We start from the raw sequence: 19,436 nt of genomic DNA on the forward strand, positions 1-19,436 counted from the left end.
TTTTTTTGGGAGGGGGTGCATTTTAAGTATTCTTGTTAAATTTGCAACGACGAAAAAGGTTGCTTATCTTTCCAAAACTTTCGTGTCCCAACAATGGTAAATTATCATTACCAATTGTCTGATCCTTGGGATCGAAATTGTGAAGAATATGGCGTTTTCCTTTAATTTGGACTTAATGTTTTAGTTCAATAATTATTGATTGATTGACATAACATAATAATATAAATGGTTCTTGAACTTTGGATCTTATATGCAAGTCGTTCTTAAACTTTAAATTCGTTCAAGTGAATTTTAGTTCAATAAGTAATGTCATCCATGAAATTTTAATTCATTTAAGTGATCATTGAATTGCTATCATTTTATAAAATTAAGTTCATAAATAACATTGGACATTTCCATATAGTTTGGAAACAAAATTGAATATGTACCAAAGTTCAAAAATCATATTGAACAAATTAAAAACTTAAGCACGACATTACATATTGGATTAAAATTTAAAAATTGAATTGAAAAAAATTAAAAATTCAAAAACGATATTACATATGAAATCAAGGTTTGGATACTGTACGTCTCATTTTCCAAAAGATAAAATAAAATAAAATAAAATCCATATTACGTGATCTGATCCTTTGAGGGCGTCAATCTACTTATCCTTTGGGGACCCACAGGGATTGGGAAAATATATAATAGTAAAGGAAATACAGATGGAACTGACTTACGGGGGAGACCGTGGGAGGAGCTTGGCGACACGTGCGCAAATCCTTCCGCAGTCGCATGCATTGGTGGTCAAAACTTCTTTTCCGTTGGCGAGCCGAGAGTCTACCGTCACAGCTGGTCAACTAGCTCCTCCTCACAGTCACGTCTCTTTCGCGGAGCCCCATTTCGACAAAAAAAATAAAAAAGAAAAAAAAACCGGGAGTGCCGGGGGCGCCGCTTTGCGCCAAAATCAAGTTTGTCTCCTTCCACGAGCTTTTATATTAAATCTATAATTGATGCAAGGAAAAAAATTGGTTAAATAAATATCTTTAAGCACGTATGTTACTCTCCTACTATAATTGTGTGAACATTTTTTTTTCACTGGCAATGACTCTTATGAAAATCATAAATAACTTTTACGGGACATTTTACTCGGCCATTATCTCTTAAAAATCCTTACCCAACTGTTGATAAAAGAAAAATGACATAGGTTGACAATCATTACTGAAAAATTTCTTTATGAAATTCTACATGTTAAAAGGAAAAAAAAGGATTAGTTCATGTCTCTCCCTCTCCATATTTTACAATTTATTTGAAAAATTCGCCTTAAATTCAATGTTTTACTTTTCATTGACAATATTTTTTCATGCAAGGCTTTCTTTTTTACCTTATGCACAATATGACTAATGCCTATTTGCATATGCGCAATCAATGTGCATCGGCATTAACTCCTATAAATAACAAGATTAACAACTTGTGAGAGCGAGTGACAATCATTTCATAAAGTTGTAACGATTCAATCCTACAAATTCATTATTTCTGCATGTATTATTTCGTGATTTTGCCTATGATTGGGCAAGTCACTCCTTATCTTCTTACGAAGCATTTGGCGTAAAAAAAAAAAAAAACAATTTTTTTAAGTCTAAGCCCTTCAAACGAAAAGCATAAAAGAATTGAAAATGTCAATTTTGAAATACTCAAAGTGAGAGATGACTCCATTTGCGAGAGAGAGAGAGAGAGAGAGTCTATGTGGTGTGGGGGCGCAACGGTGCCGTCTCTTTAGCAAAAGAAGACGGGTGCGTCTACCTACCGGACGGGTGCAATTAGGCCTGGGCGGGACTCAGTCAGTCAGCCATGGATCAAAAGCTGAACCACCTTTCAAACGCGGCATCGTCACCTTCACTTCCACCACCTACCTGTTCTCTCCAGAACCACAGATTCTTCCTCTTCCACACCCAACATTTCTTCTCCCCCCCACTCTCCGTTTCTTCTTCTTTTTTATTATCAACCCATCTCCATCCTTAAACCCTACCTCTTCATATATACACACTCCCGCAATTCCGAAAGCCAGCAGCAACTGTCAAAAACACAGCCTCGCACTTGCACCACCACCCCCCAGCCGGAGCGCACCGCAATGGCGTTGGAGAGCCCGCTCCTGACGGGCAACAACCACAGCAATGGAGTGGAAGGAGGAGCCCACGGCGGCGCCAAGGGGGTGACCGCGGCGAAGGAGTTCGGGGGCGAGTCGAAGCGGCTCTGGAAGCTGGCGGGTCCCGCCATCTTCACCGCCCTCTCCCAGTACTCCCTCGGCGCCCTCACCCAGACCTTTGCCGGACAAGTCAGCGAGATCGACCTCGCCGCCGTCTCCGTCGAGAACTCCGTCATCGCGGGCCTCGCCTTCGGCGTCATGGTAACGTCGCATTTTTTGCTGGTTTTTCGCTTTAGCGCTTCCTCTGCTTTTTGGCAAGTTCCCATAAAAACAGAGTGAGCGCGGGTTACTCTGTTTTTTTGGACCCTTCTGGCTCTTTTCGGTTTAGGGAAAAAAAAGAGAGAGTAAAACATCATATTCGTTTTGGTGTTTAAGAGGAATGACATCAGTGAAGACACGCAGGTCAAGTCGTTCTGCTTCTTCCAGCTTCATTCCTTAAAACAAGTTTTTCATAGAGAATTTCATAAAAAAACTCGAACCACTTCTTCTTTTTGTCTTTTCTTCTCTTTTTTTAAGCATGGCATTCGGAAATATGACTTGCAAGCTTGATTTGGCTCACTTGATCAGGGCCCACTTATATAGAAGTCTGGTTATACCACTCTTCTTGCTATGCCTAGCAACATTCTGTTTTCTAGGAGTTTCTGACACACTGCGTGCGTAGTCGATCATATTTGTGAAATGAGTGGTACCTTTCTGGCTCTTTCTTTGATCTCTGTCTTTTCACTTTGGTCGGGACGAGTCTTTTCTGTCGTTGTTAGCACTTGAACTCGGTCCGTCATTTTGTGTTTGGATTAGAGAAATGGAGGTGCGTGTAGGCTCCAAATCGGGTTTGAAGGGTCGTGCGTTTCCATGATTAAAGTACAAGAATACCTTATGACGCAAAGGTGAAGCTCTGCATCTGATCTCCCCGGCTAAAGTGGTTGGATTGACATGTCTTCTTTAGGCCATCAGCACAATGGCGCTTTCCTGTAAAAGTAAATGGGGCATGTTTTAGTTAGAGAGAGAGAGAGAGAGAGGCATGGGGACCTACAAAAAGGGTCTGCTTGGCCCCAAGCTGGCTTATTAATGACTCCTTTTAGCAGAGTTAACTCGGTCGAAGTCACCGATTGCTTACTTTTCTAATGGAAACGATTCATTATATGCGTGACGTATAGCGTAATTTACAGTAATGCGATGTGATTGTGGGTGTTTCTGCTGCAGTTGGGAATGGGAAGTGCACTGGAGACACTGTGTGGGCAAGCATATGGTGCGGGCGAGATCAGGATGTTGGGGGTGTATATGCAGAGATCATGGGTCATCTTGTTGACCACGGCCTGCATTCTGGTTCCTCTCTACGTGTGGTCTCCTCCCATCCTGGAGCTCATTGGAGAGACCACTGAAATCTCTGAAGCTGCTGGTGAGTGGCAATCTTTCCCAAGTCATTCTTGCTGTGGCTTTATATCATATGTAGGACGGTCTCTCATTTGGCAGTGCGCTCTGTGGAGTTGGTGAATGGTGATTGTCTTTAATTATCACTGAGTTGTTCAAACTAGAAGTGAAATCATATGATTGATTTAAAAAATTTATACTCCTGAATTGGAAGGACACATACTCACTGTTCTGGTCACATTCAAAAAAAATTTGAGGTTAAGCCCTGCTCCAATCTTTGACAATCTTGACCTAAAATAATCTCGTGATGAGGCACTATAATCATTCTCTTTGGATTTTGAAGAAAGTAAAGTACATATTGTGCAGCTGATTGGCTTGAGTTGATGACCATGTCTATGTTTCCATTCAGGTAAATTTGCTCTGTGGATGCTTCCGCAGTTGTTTGCATATGCGCTGAATTTTCCAATCCAGAAATTCTTACAAGCGCAACGGAAGGTCATGGTGATGGCTTGGATCTCAGCCATAGTACTGGTGATACACGCGGTAGCCAGCTGGCTGTTCATACTTAAGCTTGGATATGGCTTGGTCGGAGCAGCAATAACCCTGAACACATCATGGTGGCTCATCATTATTGGCCAACTGCTGTATATTTTCATCACCAAATCAGATGGCGCTTGGGGTGGATTCTCATGGCTGGCGTTCTCCAACTTATGGGGCTTTGTCAAGCTTTCTCTGGCCTCTGCCGTGATGTTGTGGTATGTATAATTCTCTTCCCTACTCTCTCACTGACCAAGGGGGAAAGTGCCATAAAGAAAGGATGTGATTTATGACGTTGAGATTTTTCTGGCAGCTTGGAGTTTTGGTACTTGATGATCCTGGTGGTGATTACAGGACGTTTGCCAAATCCCCTAATCCCAGTCGATGCCATTTCTATTTGGTACGTTGCTTAGCAATTTACTTCTTCATTTCTTAGTGAGAATTTATATCCAAGTTGGGAACTACAATGGTTGTATGCATGAGCATCAGTATGTAGGACTGATGATGAAATTGTTTATCTTCTCTTGGGGAAATTTTCCTTAATTGATTGATCCTCTTATGCAGCATGAACATTCAAGGATGGGATGCCATGATTGCACTTGGATTCAACGCTGCAATTAGGTGCGATGCTCCTCTGCTCTCTGTTATTTTTAGGCTTTCCGTAGAGATCCAAGTCACGAGTAGCTCATTTGAGAGCTACAATATTGTGTATGACTGACTAACCATGTGAAAGTTGACAGTGTGAGAGTGTCAAATGAGCTTGGAGGCGGCAATGCCAAAGCAGCGAAATTTGCTGTATGGGTGGTTTCCGTCACCTCTGTGTCCATTGGGGTGGTGTGCATGGCCGTGGTGTTTGCAACAAGAGATGTTTTCCCTTACCTATTCACAAGTAGTGATGAGGTTGCTGTTGAAACCACGAAGCTGGCCACCTTGCTTGCTATCACAGTTCTCCTAAACAGTCTCCAACCCGTCTTGTCTGGTGAGGATCAAGAGAACCACTCTCCTTGCATCTATTGCAGAATTTTATTAAGAATTCTGGTGATGTAGATAATTTAGATTTATTTGCCTTTGGATTCTGCGAATTTCCATGGTGGGTGCAAAATGCATGGTCATTACAACAACTAGCATGGGGTGATATGTGTCAATTTCAACATTGAGGCCTATTCTTTCATAATACAAATCCGGGTTTCTCCACCTTGATTTCTAAAATTTCTTCTCGGTTTTTCTTGTGAAGGTGTCGCTGTTGGAGCGGGATGGCAATGGATTGTTGCATACATCAACATCGGGTGCTACTATATTGTTGGATTGCCTGCTGGCATACTCCTCGGTTTCACATTTGGTTTCGGAGTTGAGGTAATGTTCCAAAGACCATTCATCTCGGAGTGATTTTGATTACATCGATTATGCATGTGAAAGCTTTTGAATAGTCTTGGGCATCGAGTTATCATTCTCATAGTGGGATCTATGATGTCGATATCCCAAATAACTACCCTGCCAATTATGCAGTGATTACCCGGAAACCTGGGAAACTAATGAAATCCGCATTAGAGTGTGGATCTATTCGAATTTCTCATCTTTTTCCCTTCTGATGTGTGCCTCTGCTTTTGTGCTTGCAGGGTATCTGGTCAGGTATGATTGGAGGCATTTGTTTACAAACCATAATCCTCATAATTCTCACTTCAATAACCAACTGGAACAAAGAGGTTGGTGATCATTGCTCTTGGCACATTCTCCTTTTCAAGATATTGCTCATGATAATCTTGACTCGATGTTAACTGTTTGATATACCCCATTATTTGGCAGGCTGAGGAGGCAGAAACTCGTGTGAAGAAATGGGGAGGAGGATCTAATGAAGAGCATTGATCTATTTGAACGCTCCAAATCACAGTCGAGACAATGGGCAGTAGTGAATACAAACAGCAGCATAACACCAACATATTTCTGGTCAAGTTTGAGTTGTCCTTGGGCCGAAAAGCCAGCAAAAAAGATGCCGCTGCGGGTTTCTCCAAATTGACTTTCACCAACTCAACCGTGATTCAGCAAGTAGTCATCTAACTTCAGAGACCGTTTGCAGGACGGAAATATGATCTCGAGGTGGAAAGCAATGATGTAGCTGGATTAGCATTTTGATGTGTCGGTTTGTATTTAAGGGTGGTTGCACACCCATTTTTGTCATTAAGACTGCCTTTTTCAATTGGGTTTCAAGTTCAATATGGGATAATGAGTTGATGCTATAAAGTTTGGACGATTGGCGATCTGATCAGTCTTACTTCTTAGTGCATATTTTAGCATATTGCATTGTGGAACATTCTCTTCCTTTTGGCCGAAACTTTGCAAGGAGGGAAAATGTTTCGAAGTCAAATGGTTGGTTTAGGAGGGAAAGAGGACTAATTTCCTCCATTTCTTTCCATGAGCCGGAAAATGATGGCGCGAGTTGACGTGACAGGTCTTCTCTCGTCAACGATGGCTGCTTCTTGCACCTAAGCAACTGACCTCTCAGCTCCCGTTGCGTTTTTTCCCTTATAATTGATAAAAGGACTTTTTCAACGAGCTGTTGGAGGATCCCGCGTGTCAAGGAAATAAGACCGACCCATCGGGGCCGAGCCGTCATCCAACCAAATTTACCCGAGTGTGTTGAGTCTAGTTTAAGCATCACTTAAACCCCCGTCTAATTGCCAATCAAAACGGTGCCTCCACAAATTAAAATGCCACGTATGCAATGGTCCACGAAACATTTGACAATTGGGGAGCACTACCTATCGTGGGAATTCCAAGTTTCCTTAATAGTGATTTCTGTCCACTTACATTGAGATTTGTTATTGTGTTAGCCACGTCTCATTTGTTAGCCACGACCAGAAAAATGTCTGCATGAGGTAAAGGAGTTAATTCAGGTAAGGGGTTGGACTCTTTAAGAATCCTGGATTGTATAGTTTATATCTTTTTTTTCTCTCCCAAATTACTCACTTAATCAGCAGAGGACAAATCTAGGTCCTAAACTCGGACGCCTTGACCCGATTTCTAAATTTCAGATAAATCAGAAGGATCTGAGCACCACTCAGGAAGGTAATTGTCCAAGTTCAGCTTTGACAGTTTGGCATCGTCCGTGGAAACAATAGTTGTGTTGTTTTCGCCTGGAACTTCCAGAATCAGTCCTCCTGTGGCTTGTTGTTTGCTTTGTCCCCAGAAATGAATGACGAACCCAGCTTTCCTAGTTCTTCCTAAAGTACCTAAAGGACCCCGACATGTACAGACAGATGTCTCTATTATTCTCAAGACAATCCTACAAGCACCACCGTATCCTGGGCCATATGGCTATCCTGAGCATCCTCCCTATCCTTATCCACAAACTTCATATGTTTGTGAATCCTACGCTCCACCGGGGTACGGTCCTGCCTGCAGAGGCAATTATGTAACTAGTGATCATTTCAACTCACTAGAAAGCGAGGTGGCTCAGGATTTGTCAGCCTTTCATGGATGGCCCCAGGGACAGGTTCCTGTGATAGCACTTCCTAGAAAAGCCCCGAGGCATCACAGGATGAGTTTGGGGAGTGAAGCATCCATTGGTCGATCACGAAATCGGTGAGCTATGGGCCACAGGAACTAGCAGGTAGCATAGATACTGTAGAGAGCTCCCTGTATGTACTTTACAGGTGAATACAATCCATGTGTGGCTGTGTTCTCCACATTAAGAGTAAGAGTAGGGGAATGCGTGAACAGAAACAACGGCTCCATACGGCATAACAAAGATTGGTTTGTTGGGGTTTTTCTTTCGATTGGGTTTAGCTTCGGTTAAGCTCGTACAATCCAAAATTCTGGTATGAATTTGGTAGTCATCTCGATCTCTTCTCTGTTTATCTCTTTTTTTAATTGAATGAATGGATCAATGAATATTAATATATATAATGATAAAGAAAGAATCCATCTCTACTCTACGCAGAAAGATCGTAGCTAGGATGACAATGCTATCCCAGGGTTGCGGTCTCAAAAAATGGAAGTTTTTCGCCTTTCCACTTTAAGGATAGCGCAGAAGGTATTTTAGGGCCGCTATGTTCGCATCCCCCGACTCATAATCGAAGTGGTCTCATGCGATCTCAGGTGCGGCCATCATAAAGCCCCTTTCTCGCCAAAACGAAATCGAAATTTTTGAATCGAAGTTGCATGAAATAATTAGTTACCTCTAGGACCGCGAAATTGTCCGTCGGTATGGAAATAGTCCTGAGCTCGTATAAGCTCCTTATAGATAGAGGAGCTCGGGGCATTCTCACCCAAAAATTATTCCAATTTTCCCACCAAAACAGAGATCTTGAATTCGGAGGCTCCTCCTGCTACTTTCACCGAGACAATGGCCATGACACCGAAGGATGCAATGACCAGCGGGATCAAATCGGAGAACTTATCCCCGCCAGCCATATGGTAATGTATGTACATAAGAGAAGAAAGTTTGATCTACTGGAGATGAAATCGTACTGGCGGAGGAAATGAGGGGGCAACAATCCCGTTAGGAGGACAATCAGACATGACTAGGGTTACACAAGATAGCAAGCAAGCAAGCCTCCCAACCCTAGCACCCACGTGATATAGCTGAGGTCATGAGCGGAGGACCAACAATAAAACTCGATGGCACTGTCGCATCAGGCATCAGTGTACATTTTCATTTACTGGCGGGTCATCAAGCCAAAAACGTTTTTCCACATTTCGCATTCTCTTTGCCAACGACAGTCGAAAACGTATGTAGATTCACGACCTATAATTATAGTGCAAGTTAAAAATAAAAGAAAATTATTTGATTTGCATGGAAATTGAATAAAACACAAATAAATAATAATAATCTCCAAATGATTAAGTTATGGATACTTTACTTGATGTGTTATCTTCACGGTGATTTATATAAGATTCAGCATTATAACCATCTTGATTTTTTGCCTTTTGATTTGTTACTTCAATGCAACATCCATGAATGTGTCTAATGCATTATATCCACCACACCGGGGCATCAAGAGTTCGAGGTCCGCATGAAATTGGGAAAGCAAGCTGAAAAATTCTCTCTAGATGTAAAAACGAGGTGGTATTCAAAATGCAAGGAGATTGGTATGTTGACTCTCCACTCTACCACTCATAGCGAAAATGCCAGTCTTTTGTGCCGTTGATATAACAAAATTGGACGGTTGCTGAAATCTCTAGGGTTTTTTTACAAGGTTTCATTGATGCGATGAATGCTTTGGACACCAACAATTATTCGTCAAGCAACTGGGGCATCTCGTTTCTATACATGATGTTGGTTAAATTGACAAACAAGGACGATGATCCCTGTTCAACATAACAATAGTGGCCATGAAGGAAATAACTCGAACATTACAAGGAGATTTTATTTGTATATCGTCTTCGATTCAAGGTTCAAGTCAGAGGGGCTCAAAACTCTCTTTGTTGCATATTACAAGAATTTGGGATTGAACGAGGAGGTGCAGGTGGAACAATGAGTTGGCTTTAGAATATGTTTGCACCGAAAAAATGACCACTTGGTTATCATCGATAAATGAGTAAATGACAAACTAAGTTGATGAGAGCAGCATTTAATCATTTACGAACAAGAGAATCAACAGCTAGAAGGAACTGATAATCTAAAGGAATCGACAACTTGAATGAATCTATAAATGGTGGAGTTGATTATTGTATGCAATCATCAAATAAGTAATTATCAACATAGTGGAATAAAACAACTACCAAGATAGGACCACCCGCTGCGGTGGCTCAGCTGGGTAGGCGCTAGACTTCCATCGAGGAGGTCTAGTATTCGAAGTTCCTGCAACTTGCAGACTTACCCGGTGGCACATGTGTAATGGCTAGCACGTGTCGCCTCCAGTGGTTTACCTCTCTGCCGGCCGTGCGAGGTTCCCTGGGTCACAAAAAAGAAAAAAAAACAACTACCAAGATAGGGGAATAGATTAAAATCCTTAAGATAGTGGAATCAATATAACCGTCGATGTAATTGTTCATAACCTCCCTTCATAACCTCTATTTATAACCTCTATTTTTAATCTCCATTAGTAATCATCTATTGTAGGCTTTATATAGTCAAATTGTACTTTTCAAAGATCCCCGCTCACACAACACACAAAATCCTTGTTCTCTTTCAATTTCTATATTGTAGTTACGGTTGTAGCTCTTAGATACTTAGTCCTTGATTAAATTCCGCCACATATCTTAGCTATGGTTTTCATATCTATGCTATCAATTAAATTTTAGCGTTGCATCTTTATGTTCTTGGATTTTGTCGTCAACTCGACAAAATTTGTGTACTTTTCAATTATGTTTGTAGAGAATTTATTGGTTTCTTGTATACCTGTGATATTTTTTGTCTAGAGTCACCACAAACATTATCTCCTCTCATAAAAAAATGAAAAACTAGTTTCAATGAAACTTATTTCATTGTGGGCGCAATTTCAGCGAAATATATTTTTGACACCCATAGTAGGACTAGTGATTTGAGAAAGTATAACAGTCAAAACAAGGAATCAACTAGATCTCGATCATGCTATGGGTAACAATCTCAGTACCATCCAGTCCAAGACATCAATCCCTCTAGTAGCAGAGCCAAGACAAGGGGACAACATTGAAATCCCGCAGCAATTCATTAAGAAGCGAGGCAATTAGCACCAAACCCCACTTTGGTGGCTACTATGAAGAAGCTATTCAAGAAATAGAAAAATAAGATGGCGAATCATATAGTGAGACATATCTTTGATGTGATTAGGTTGATGGTTGCAAATGCAATCCATGGTATCGTCTTCAAGCCCAAAACATCAAATAAGTCCATGCCAATCCAACCCGATACGATAGTTTCCAAGCATTTCCTCCTACTCTTAGTCAATTAAACAATGAAAATAATTTAAATGATCCCACCAACAGTGAAGATTTTACGCAGGCTTGAAATCCCATTTACTATGAACCAAGGGGCAAGAAGGCGAGATTATCAACTTGCAAGTCTTGATTGAGTGGTTGAACTCATATTACTCATATTAAAATAAATAGGTGTCGATAGAGAAAGGTCAGGTCTATAGAAAGTCACATTTTGATTGAGTTGACGGTATACCTTACTCAAGAGAATTCAAAACTCATGACTTCGCTCTTTTCACTGGTGAAGATAACAAATCAACCGTCAAACACATTGGTTGATTTATTGCCTAATGTGGAATGGGAAAAACAAATGAATGTTCGAGACTTAGGTTGTTTCTTTGTCTTGATTAAAATTTATTTTTACTTGATATACGAATTTGTTAAAATATATCTTAAGTTTGAGTTGTTAAAAAAACTCAATCCGAATTGAATTACAGATAAAGTTAAATACTGAAAAGAATCCAAGGCCATGTTTTTGAAATTAGCTTTCCTAATATATTTTGGAGTCTTCGGCCACTGAGGTTGGAAAGTCCAACATGGTCGACACAGCCGGCTACTAAAGGCGGAGATGGTCCACTCGTGGAGTGGTAATAAAAGTAATTCGAAAAAAGGGGCCCAGCCCAATTGTGCCTGGGCTCGGCACGTGGTCGACACAGCCGATTAGTCTAACGGGCCCAGCACGATAATTTGCCGAGCTTGCACAACCTGGTAGCCTAGCCCTAGGAAAGCCCGAAAATTACTACTGTAGAACTTTCGGCTATTCCATACGAATTGCAATTAGCGTTGAGGCTCAAATGGTGGAAGATCAATCTCAAGTCCAAAACTAACGATTATCGTCTTTATCTTTGAACCTGCCCATATAGTACATGCTTAATCTGTTTTGTCTAAACTCTAAAACATAAAATTTCTGGGACGTGGCTAAAAAAGTATTCATATGACAATAAGAGTGGCCCTTGAGGGAGAAGGTAGGCTCCCCATCTCTTCTTAGGAAGGAACTACTGTCAGATAAATAAGTATAATAACCTCCTACGCTTGGGATGAGAGGGTGGTATTCAAAATAATTCATGCTAAATTGATCTGTGCTTCATACAGTGTTGTTCAACTACTTATTAGCCAGTTTTACTCCGCCTTGTTATCATTGCACGGGATTGGTAGCAATGCGTCTCAATTTGGTAAAAAAAAAAAATAGAGAGGAAAATGCTTCCAAATACTATTTAGAAATGTCACAACATCTTTAAACAAAATATTTTTTCCACGATCATTGATCAAGTCCATGTAGTCTTATAATACGTTTGTTTTATGAAAAAGATATAATTTAAAAAATATTTCCGCTAAAATAATCGATCACATCATTTACAAAAATGAATAATCAAAAAACATATTCCAACTATAATATTCAAATAGAAATTATATTTTCATAGACTAATTTTTTCAAGCGATACAAAATGATCATTTTCAATTCATTTTACGAAACAAAAGAAAACATGGAATTCTTTTTATTAGGTGATGTGTCGGGCTATATTAAGTGTATCGAAACCGAGCTACAAGAAAGAATATGTTGGGTTGAATATTTTCTGACTTTGTCATATTAACTTAATTTTTTTTTTTTTTGAGCAAAAAGTTAATTAACTTAATTGACCCAATGGTTTAATTGTCATTCTAGCATTTACATGGATAGAACAAGAAAGAAGAAGCAGAGGGGAAGAACCAGACATTATCCGGACACACCGAGCTCAGTAGCCGAAACCAGAAGATAATGGCGCTGTCCGTGTCCTCCCTCGCCTCCTCCCTCTCCTCCCTCTCCTTCTCCTCCCAAGTCTCTCCCAAGCCCAACGCCCTCGCCCTCCCTCGCCCCAAGCCCCTCTCCGTCTCGCTCCCCTCCAGAGCCTCCCCTCTCGCCGTATCCGCCTCCGCCGCCGCCGCCCCCGCCGCCGCTCCGTCGGAGCCCGAGGCCGCGGACCTCCGGAAGTACGTCAAGTCGCGGCTCCCCGGCGGGTTCGCCGCCCAGTCGATCTTCGGCACCGGCCGCCGGAAATGCGCCATCGCTCGGGTAGTTCTGCAGGAAGGCACCGGCAAGGTCGTCATCAATTATCGGGACGCGAAGGTAAATCCGGTGCCGCTTTGATTCTTGGGTTAGCCCGACTTGAAACGATTTGCGTTCGGTATGGTGATTTGGAGGAAATCGGACGGTGGATTTGTGTTTGTGTACGTAAATCTTGTCTGCCTTCTGTAACGCGTGAGAAGGTTTGAGTGTGGAGCATCTCTTTTGGACTTGGAGGGGTTCGGGGATGAAGAATTGTAGTGCTCAGTCGGGTTTTTGCCTGTTGTGATAAGAACTTGATGCTTAGAGTAACTGCTAAGTTCTGTCTTATCGTTACCGCCAGTTCTAATTTTGTTGACGTGAAGTGAGCTCTAACATGATGACTTTCTCATCCTTTTTTTTCTTAAATCTTTCGTGGTAAATGAGTGCTGATTCTGCTGATGCAAGAATGAGTTCTTTTTAAGCTCTCTCTCTTTTTCTGACTAATTCAACTCTTCTCACAGTTTGAGTCCTTGAGCATGGGTAATATCCTGTTGGGCTTGAAAAGTATTTAACCCATCATTGGAATCTAAGAGGACTTTGATGCAAAATAAGCACTTGAGTAATTGAGTTCATTACAATGTAAAATGACCATCACATGTTGTGATCTTTCTGAATGGGCTATAGGAGTCTGAATTTACATGGGTATTATGGAGTGGTGGATGAGTGAAGAGCTTAAGGCCGTGATTATATTTTTCCATCTAAGCGCCTAAGCGGAATGACTGTATCATGGTGACATCTGCTTATTAAACTCGAATACCATAGAGAAGCTTTAGTGGGGAATAACACAATCCCTTGTTCTAAAAGGTTCAAAGTTCTGGAGTGTGTGGGGGGGTGTAGATGAAGATAGGCTTGATGATAGTCCATTGTATTTCTCACCATCTTATATGTCAACTTTCTTCCTTCAAACATGCATGATTTTGTACTTGCTGGGGCAAGCAGGTGTGGGAAGCTAGAAAACTTCTTCGTGTCTTCTGGAAGTCCAAAGAGCTGCCCCATTGGCATTAAAATGCAAAAGTGTGATAGTTGAAGGAGACTGGATATATTTATAATGTGGGTACAATTAAGATTACTCTCTAATCCCTTTAGATAAGCAGATCTGCATCACAGTCTGTCTGACATCCATTTTTCTTATTTCCTTTTTGCTTGGGGAAAGCTGTTTCACTAGTATAAGTTCCAGATTAGAGAGTATAGACTTCAATCCTGGTCCTCTTCCATATCCATGTGTCAATTGTCTTTATGAATAATGGCAAGGAGCTTCTGTCAGGATCTTAATTTTGCTTATACAGACCCCAAAATCAAACTACTGCCTGGTATTGACATTGTTGGTAGAAATATATAAGCTGTTAAGCAAATTATGGAGCTTTTCTTTTGTAACTATTTAGGATTAGAAGAGGAATTTGTACTTCTTTTCTGCCTTCTTGGCAAGAGATTCTAAAGGAAATTCTATAAGCATTTCTAAGATCATTCTATTAAGCTATCTGAATCATAAAAATAGCTGTTTGAGTATTATCTTCTGTTTACTTTTACACCCATTACAATGCTTTCTTTATTCTTTTGTGCTTATTTCTTATTAGAACCATGTGAATACCTTTGGCCAAGTACAAAAGGAAAAAAGGCACAACATATTATCACCATATAAATTTAGTATAACCTTTCAAACATACCAACAAAAGAAGAAAACACAAAAAACACAGCCTTTTAGTACTGTAATGAATGCACCGAAAAAATGCACAAAGTTTTACCACTGTGGCTAAAATAGCATCCTTCGGCATTCCGTCCATTCTTATCACTAATATGACCATGTGTCAACCCGACTCTCACTGCGTTACAGCTAGTATGAGCACTTTTTTAACCACTCTAATATCGTCCACTTTCATCTTAATGCCATTCTCATGGTATCTCTTTAACACAGAAATACTATTATTTTCTCTAAACAAGTGTAAATAGTTCTCTCTCCGAGAAACAAGTATTGGAATTTTCCTGAATAGGACCTTCTGTTCTTGGATTGGATACTAACAGATGCTACTTTTGTCACACAGGCCATATATGGTGCTTTCTTTTTAGTAAGTTTGAAAGGTTGTGTTAAATTTGTCAATGTTGTAAAAGTTGGGCCTTTTGTTTTTGGTGCTTTTGAAAGACCGTGTTAAATTTGTCACGATGGAAATATGGTGTGTCCACTTCGAATGCACAACCATCTCTTTAAAAGCCTTCTGCTCTGGATTGCTAACAGTATGAATAACAAGGTGTCATGGCTTCAGGTTTAGTCAATTAAATAATGCCTTACCCAGTAGATTATTGATTTATGTTTGGGATAATGTGATAATGTGCTCTGCTAGCTCCATTGCTGTTTAATGTTTAGTAATGGCCATAGTATCTTTGTGATTGGGGAAATATGAATTGTTCACAGGAGTACCTTCAGGGCAACCCATTGTGGCTTCAGTATGTCAAAGTACCATTGGTGACACTGGGTTATGAAAACAGTTATGACGTGTTCGTTAAAGCTCATGGTGGTGGACTCTCTGGTCAGGCTCAAGCGATCTCCTTGGGCATTGCTCGTGCATTGCTGAAGGTGAGTGAAGACCACCGATCACCTTTGAGAGAGGAAGGACTTTTGACTAGGGACTCGAGAGTAGTTGAAAGGAAGAAAGTCGGTCTCAAGAAAGCTCGTAAAGCTCCTCAATTTTCCAAGCGCTGAGGTTCCAAATTTTTTGTGCAGTTGGCCTACTTGGACAGTGCTTTTGTCTTTATATTATTTAAAATCCTGAACTTCAAATTCATGCTCTCCTCTAATTTAGCATCGGCGGCGTTGCTTCATGGATGTATTGTGTACCTAGTAGGATGGTCAGTTCAAATGCTTGGCAGTTGACAGTTTCAAGCCTTCAACACTAGGAATTTGACAGAATGATAACTGTATGCGTCATAGATCCAATTGCTGGTATAAAGCTCTTTTTTGTTACTCTATGCTTTGGTCGTTGCCTTTTCTTCTTGAGGTGAGTTTGTCAGTTCCTTCAATTCTTATTAACTCCTTTTAATACCACGAAAATCCCAAATTATTACATTTATGACAAATTTTTTGACCACCAAAAATTCTAAAGTGGTACATTTGTGATAAATTTACCCTCATTTGGTTTTTGTTAAATTTTACCTTTAAATTACTGAATTAGATGATTCGTGGCAATTGATGGTCTATCGGTTTGGAGTTTTATCCTCCATCTTTGTCACAAGTGTATCGATTTGTAATTTTTCGTAGTATTAATTCAATTTAACATAAACTAACGAAGGGTAAATTTGTCGGACATGTACCCGTTTGTAGTTTCTTGTAAAAATTTTCGTGAAATTTTATCGTTAAATTGTTGAGTAAGATGACACGTGACAGTTGATGAGCTTATTAGTTTGGGGTTTTTCATAATACTGTTTTTTAGTGTTTCAATGAATGAGCAAGATAAAGCATCTCTTGTTAATTGCAAAGATTTTCAAGGCGGCTGAGATTTGTTTACTTTCAGTAGGGATGGTACGAATTGTGGTGAATGTAAGAAGTGGAATGATGTAATTAGCAAGTATTGTAGCCCAGATTGGCATTATATGCCCTTCTAAGTAGATAATGGAGCTTGATAGGGGTGTGCATCCGGATCGGGTATACCCGAGAACCGGACTGGCCCACATGGAAAACAAGGTCGGGATTGGCTCGAGAAGCAGTTCCAAAATTCAAAACCGGTCCGGTTCCCGATTCCGAGTGAATACCCACCCAAGAAACCGAATCAACTAGATTAGTTTGGGCTTATTTTGTAAGCCCAAACGGCCAAAACCCTATCTTCTTTTATCCTAATCTAATCTTGAAATTGTGTTTTTTCTCTTGCATGATGCTCTTCCTTCGTCGTTCCTCTTCCTTGCTCGCTTCCCTTACTCGTCAGCTCACGATTGCACCGTCCATCGCATAGGATTTTTTCTTTGCCTGATGATGTTTGTTTATGATAATTAGCTTAGTGGATTCTTAATTTTGTTTAGCTAAAAAAATCATGTACTTATTGATTACATGTGCTTAATGTTTCAATATAAATTAAGAGGATTATATTGTTTTGTTCGCATGTTAATGTAAAAAAAATTGAAGATGTATAAGATATTGAGTGATTGTAAAATAAGTTCTAGTGGAAACATAGTTGATCCTGAAATCGGATCGGAAAAACAGAGTAGGTCCAAAACAAGGTCCAGTATAAATAAAGTAGGGTACATGGTCCAAAAAATGATAATTGGTTATAATAGGATTGGGTATAGAGTTTAGGTTTGGAACCTACCTGATCACCCTAGAGCTTGATGTGCCAGCTTTGTACTTAGAAGTAAAATCAACTTCTCTACAATCACCGACGTTTTACATATAACATCTTTGCCCGTAAGTAATTTAGGATTGGCCGTTAGTCACATAAATTGGTTATAGATTCATCATCCAAGCCAAGGTAAACTTATTGTAAGATGTTAATTTAGTCATAAACCTTTCACTTTGATTGATTCAATCTTATATCTTTTTGAATATTTGCCAATGTAGCCTTTTTGGTGGATTTTGGCCGTCAATCGCTCACATGAACATTGGTCATCTTATGCGAACAGTCAGCATTGATGTAGGCAATTTTTTGTATTTTTTGTATTTTTTTTTAATTTTAAGTTTCTATTTCACTAGATTCTTGATCCACTTAGGTGTAATGAAAACAATCTAAAACAATTCGGTATGATTTTATTGAGAAAACACTTAAATTTTCTGTTGATGCTCTACAACTCCGACCCGGCAAGATGAAAGGCGAGCGAAAGATACCAATTTTAATTTAAAAATAAAGCATATCCTTTCATAAACCAAGTGGAGAGATGAATAAAGCTACTTACATCTACGCGAAAGACAAAGAAGGCACCCGCTAAAACTTGCTAATCTGCTCCCAAATCGCCGGTAAATGATATATATATTATTTTATTTTATTTTATTTTATTTTTGGTCGAAAGCAGGTTTTTTTATTTATATCATAACTGGTGTAGTTCCAGCAGGGCCCCGGGCGTCAATACTGGGGCGTCAATTCTTTGTTCCAGGAATGGTTAATGCCCAAAGGGCGTTTGGTAAAATTTTGGGGAGCATTGTGAATAGAATCAAGAACAAAAAAAAGTTGAAACAAATTTGAGAATCAAAATCAATAAATTTTCTTCTTCCCTTCGGCCATCTTGCGATCGCGTCCACCACCGCCTTTTTCCTATGCCACGTGCAGCCCAATTCGCAATTGAATTTGCGGTTCTAGAACAGAAAGCAAGGCCCACAAACTGTAGATTTGCTAAAAGATCTTTGCACGCTGCCTGCCGGGCTGCCGTCCGCCGGTTCCGGCGAGCTCGCCGGAGGCAAGCCCAGCCACGGCGAGGCTCGGCCTCCCAGACTGGCGAGGCCGAGCCTCGCCGATGGCAGCCGGCCTCGCCAGGGGCCGGGCGAGGCCTCGGGGGCGGGCGAGGCCCGCCGGCCACCGGCGAGCTCCGAAGGCTTGCCCGGACCCGGCGGGCGAGGCTCGGCCTCCCCGGATCGGCGAGGCCGAGCCTCGCCGTGGCACAGCGGCCTCGCCGAGGCGGGCGAGCCTCGGCGGGGGACGAGGCCCAGCCAACGGCGAGGCTCGGCCTCGCCGGGACCCAGCGGGCCGGGCGAGCCTCGCGACGCCCGGCCCCACCGTGGCCGTGCGAGGCTCGCCCGGGCCCCGCCGGTGGCAGCCCGGCAGCCTGCCCGCCCAAACCCCGACGAGTCGCGGCCACCGCGGCGGGGCTAGGCGAGCCTCACCCTGGCCGGCCTGAGGCTCTGCACACGAGGGCCGACGCGAGGGCTAACGGAGGTGAGGTCGTCGGCGAAAGAAGAAGAAGAAAAGATGAGAAAAAGAAAAGAAAAAGGAAAAAAAAAGGAAAATGAAAAGGAAAATGAAAAGAAAAAAATTAAGAAATTAAAAAGAAAAGAAAACAAAGGAAAAAGGTAAAAAAATTATTTAAAAATTAAAAGAAATTGATTTGGAGAAATTAATGAACAGCATCAAACACAATTCTATTCCGTAATCGAAATTTTGGACGTTACCAAACGGCTTAAAATGCTTAGAATCGGTTAAGAACAGGAGAATAAAAAAGAATCGGTTACGATCGAATCTTTCCCAGGAGAACGTAATCGTTACCAAACGTACCAAGAAAACCAATTGGGCGGTCAATTCGCAATTGAATTTGCGGTTCTAGAACAGAAAGCAAGGCCCACAAACTGTAGATTTGCCAAAGATCTTTGCACGCTGCCAAAAGTGCACGCGCTTCCCAATTGAAGTCTTCAGTGGTTTTGAGGGACCATACTAGATTTAGATGGTCAGTTTCCACATAAAC

General features: G+C 41.0%; 2 protein-coding genes across 2 annotated transcripts; both read left to right on the forward strand.

Annotated features, from left to right (window-relative positions):
- The first annotated feature begins 1,915 nt into the window (after window positions 1–1,915).
- Window positions 1,916–6,347, forward strand: LOC104415425 (protein DETOXIFICATION 33). The gene is made up of 9 exons (XM_010026744.3): window positions 1,916–2,386; window positions 3,386–3,581; window positions 3,963–4,308; window positions 4,404–4,490; window positions 4,655–4,711; window positions 4,831–5,069; window positions 5,325–5,443; window positions 5,707–5,793; window positions 5,894–6,347. Exons 1-9 carry the CDS (start codon window positions 2,111–2,113, stop codon window positions 5,951–5,953), a joined length of 1,467 nt encoding a protein of 488 aa, XP_010025046.1. The 5' UTR covers window positions 1,916–2,110; the 3' UTR covers window positions 5,954–6,347.
- A 6,312-nt stretch (window positions 6,348–12,659) lies between these two features.
- LOC104415335 (30S ribosomal protein S9, chloroplastic) lies at window positions 12,660–16,027 on the forward strand. The gene is made up of 2 exons (XM_010026650.3): window positions 12,660–13,088; window positions 15,475–16,027. The coding sequence occupies exons 1-2, from the start codon at window positions 12,741–12,743 to the stop codon at window positions 15,760–15,762; spliced, it is 636 nt and encodes a 211-aa protein (XP_010024952.1). The 5' UTR covers window positions 12,660–12,740; the 3' UTR covers window positions 15,763–16,027.
- The last annotated feature ends 3,409 nt before the right edge of the window (window positions 16,028–19,436 follow it).

This window comes from Eucalyptus grandis, chromosome 6, assembly GCF_016545825.1.
Source record: "Eucalyptus grandis isolate ANBG69807.140 chromosome 6, ASM1654582v1, whole genome shotgun sequence".
NCBI lineage: Eukaryota > Viridiplantae > Streptophyta > Magnoliopsida > Myrtales > Myrtaceae > Eucalyptus > Eucalyptus grandis.

Excerpts from the sequence above, each read along its gene's own strand:
- LOC104415425 (XM_010026744.3), top strand. The coding sequence starts at position 2,111 with ATGGCGTTGGAGAGCCCGCTCCTGACGGGCAACAACCACAGCAATGGA. Across the intron at positions 2,387-3,385 it reads GCCTCGCCTTCGGCGTCATG|TTGGGAATGGGAAGTGCACT; the intron begins GTAACGTCGCAT and ends TTTCTGCTGCAG. Across the intron at positions 3,582-3,962 it reads TGAAATCTCTGAAGCTGCTG|GTAAATTTGCTCTGTGGATG; the intron begins GTGAGTGGCAAT and ends GTTTCCATTCAG.
- LOC104415335 (XM_010026650.3), top strand. The coding sequence starts at position 12,741 with ATGGCGCTGTCCGTGTCCTCCCTCGCCTCCTCCCTCTCCTCCCTCTCC. Across the intron at positions 13,089-15,474 it reads TCAATTATCGGGACGCGAAG|GAGTACCTTCAGGGCAACCC; the intron begins GTAAATCCGGTG and ends AATTGTTCACAG.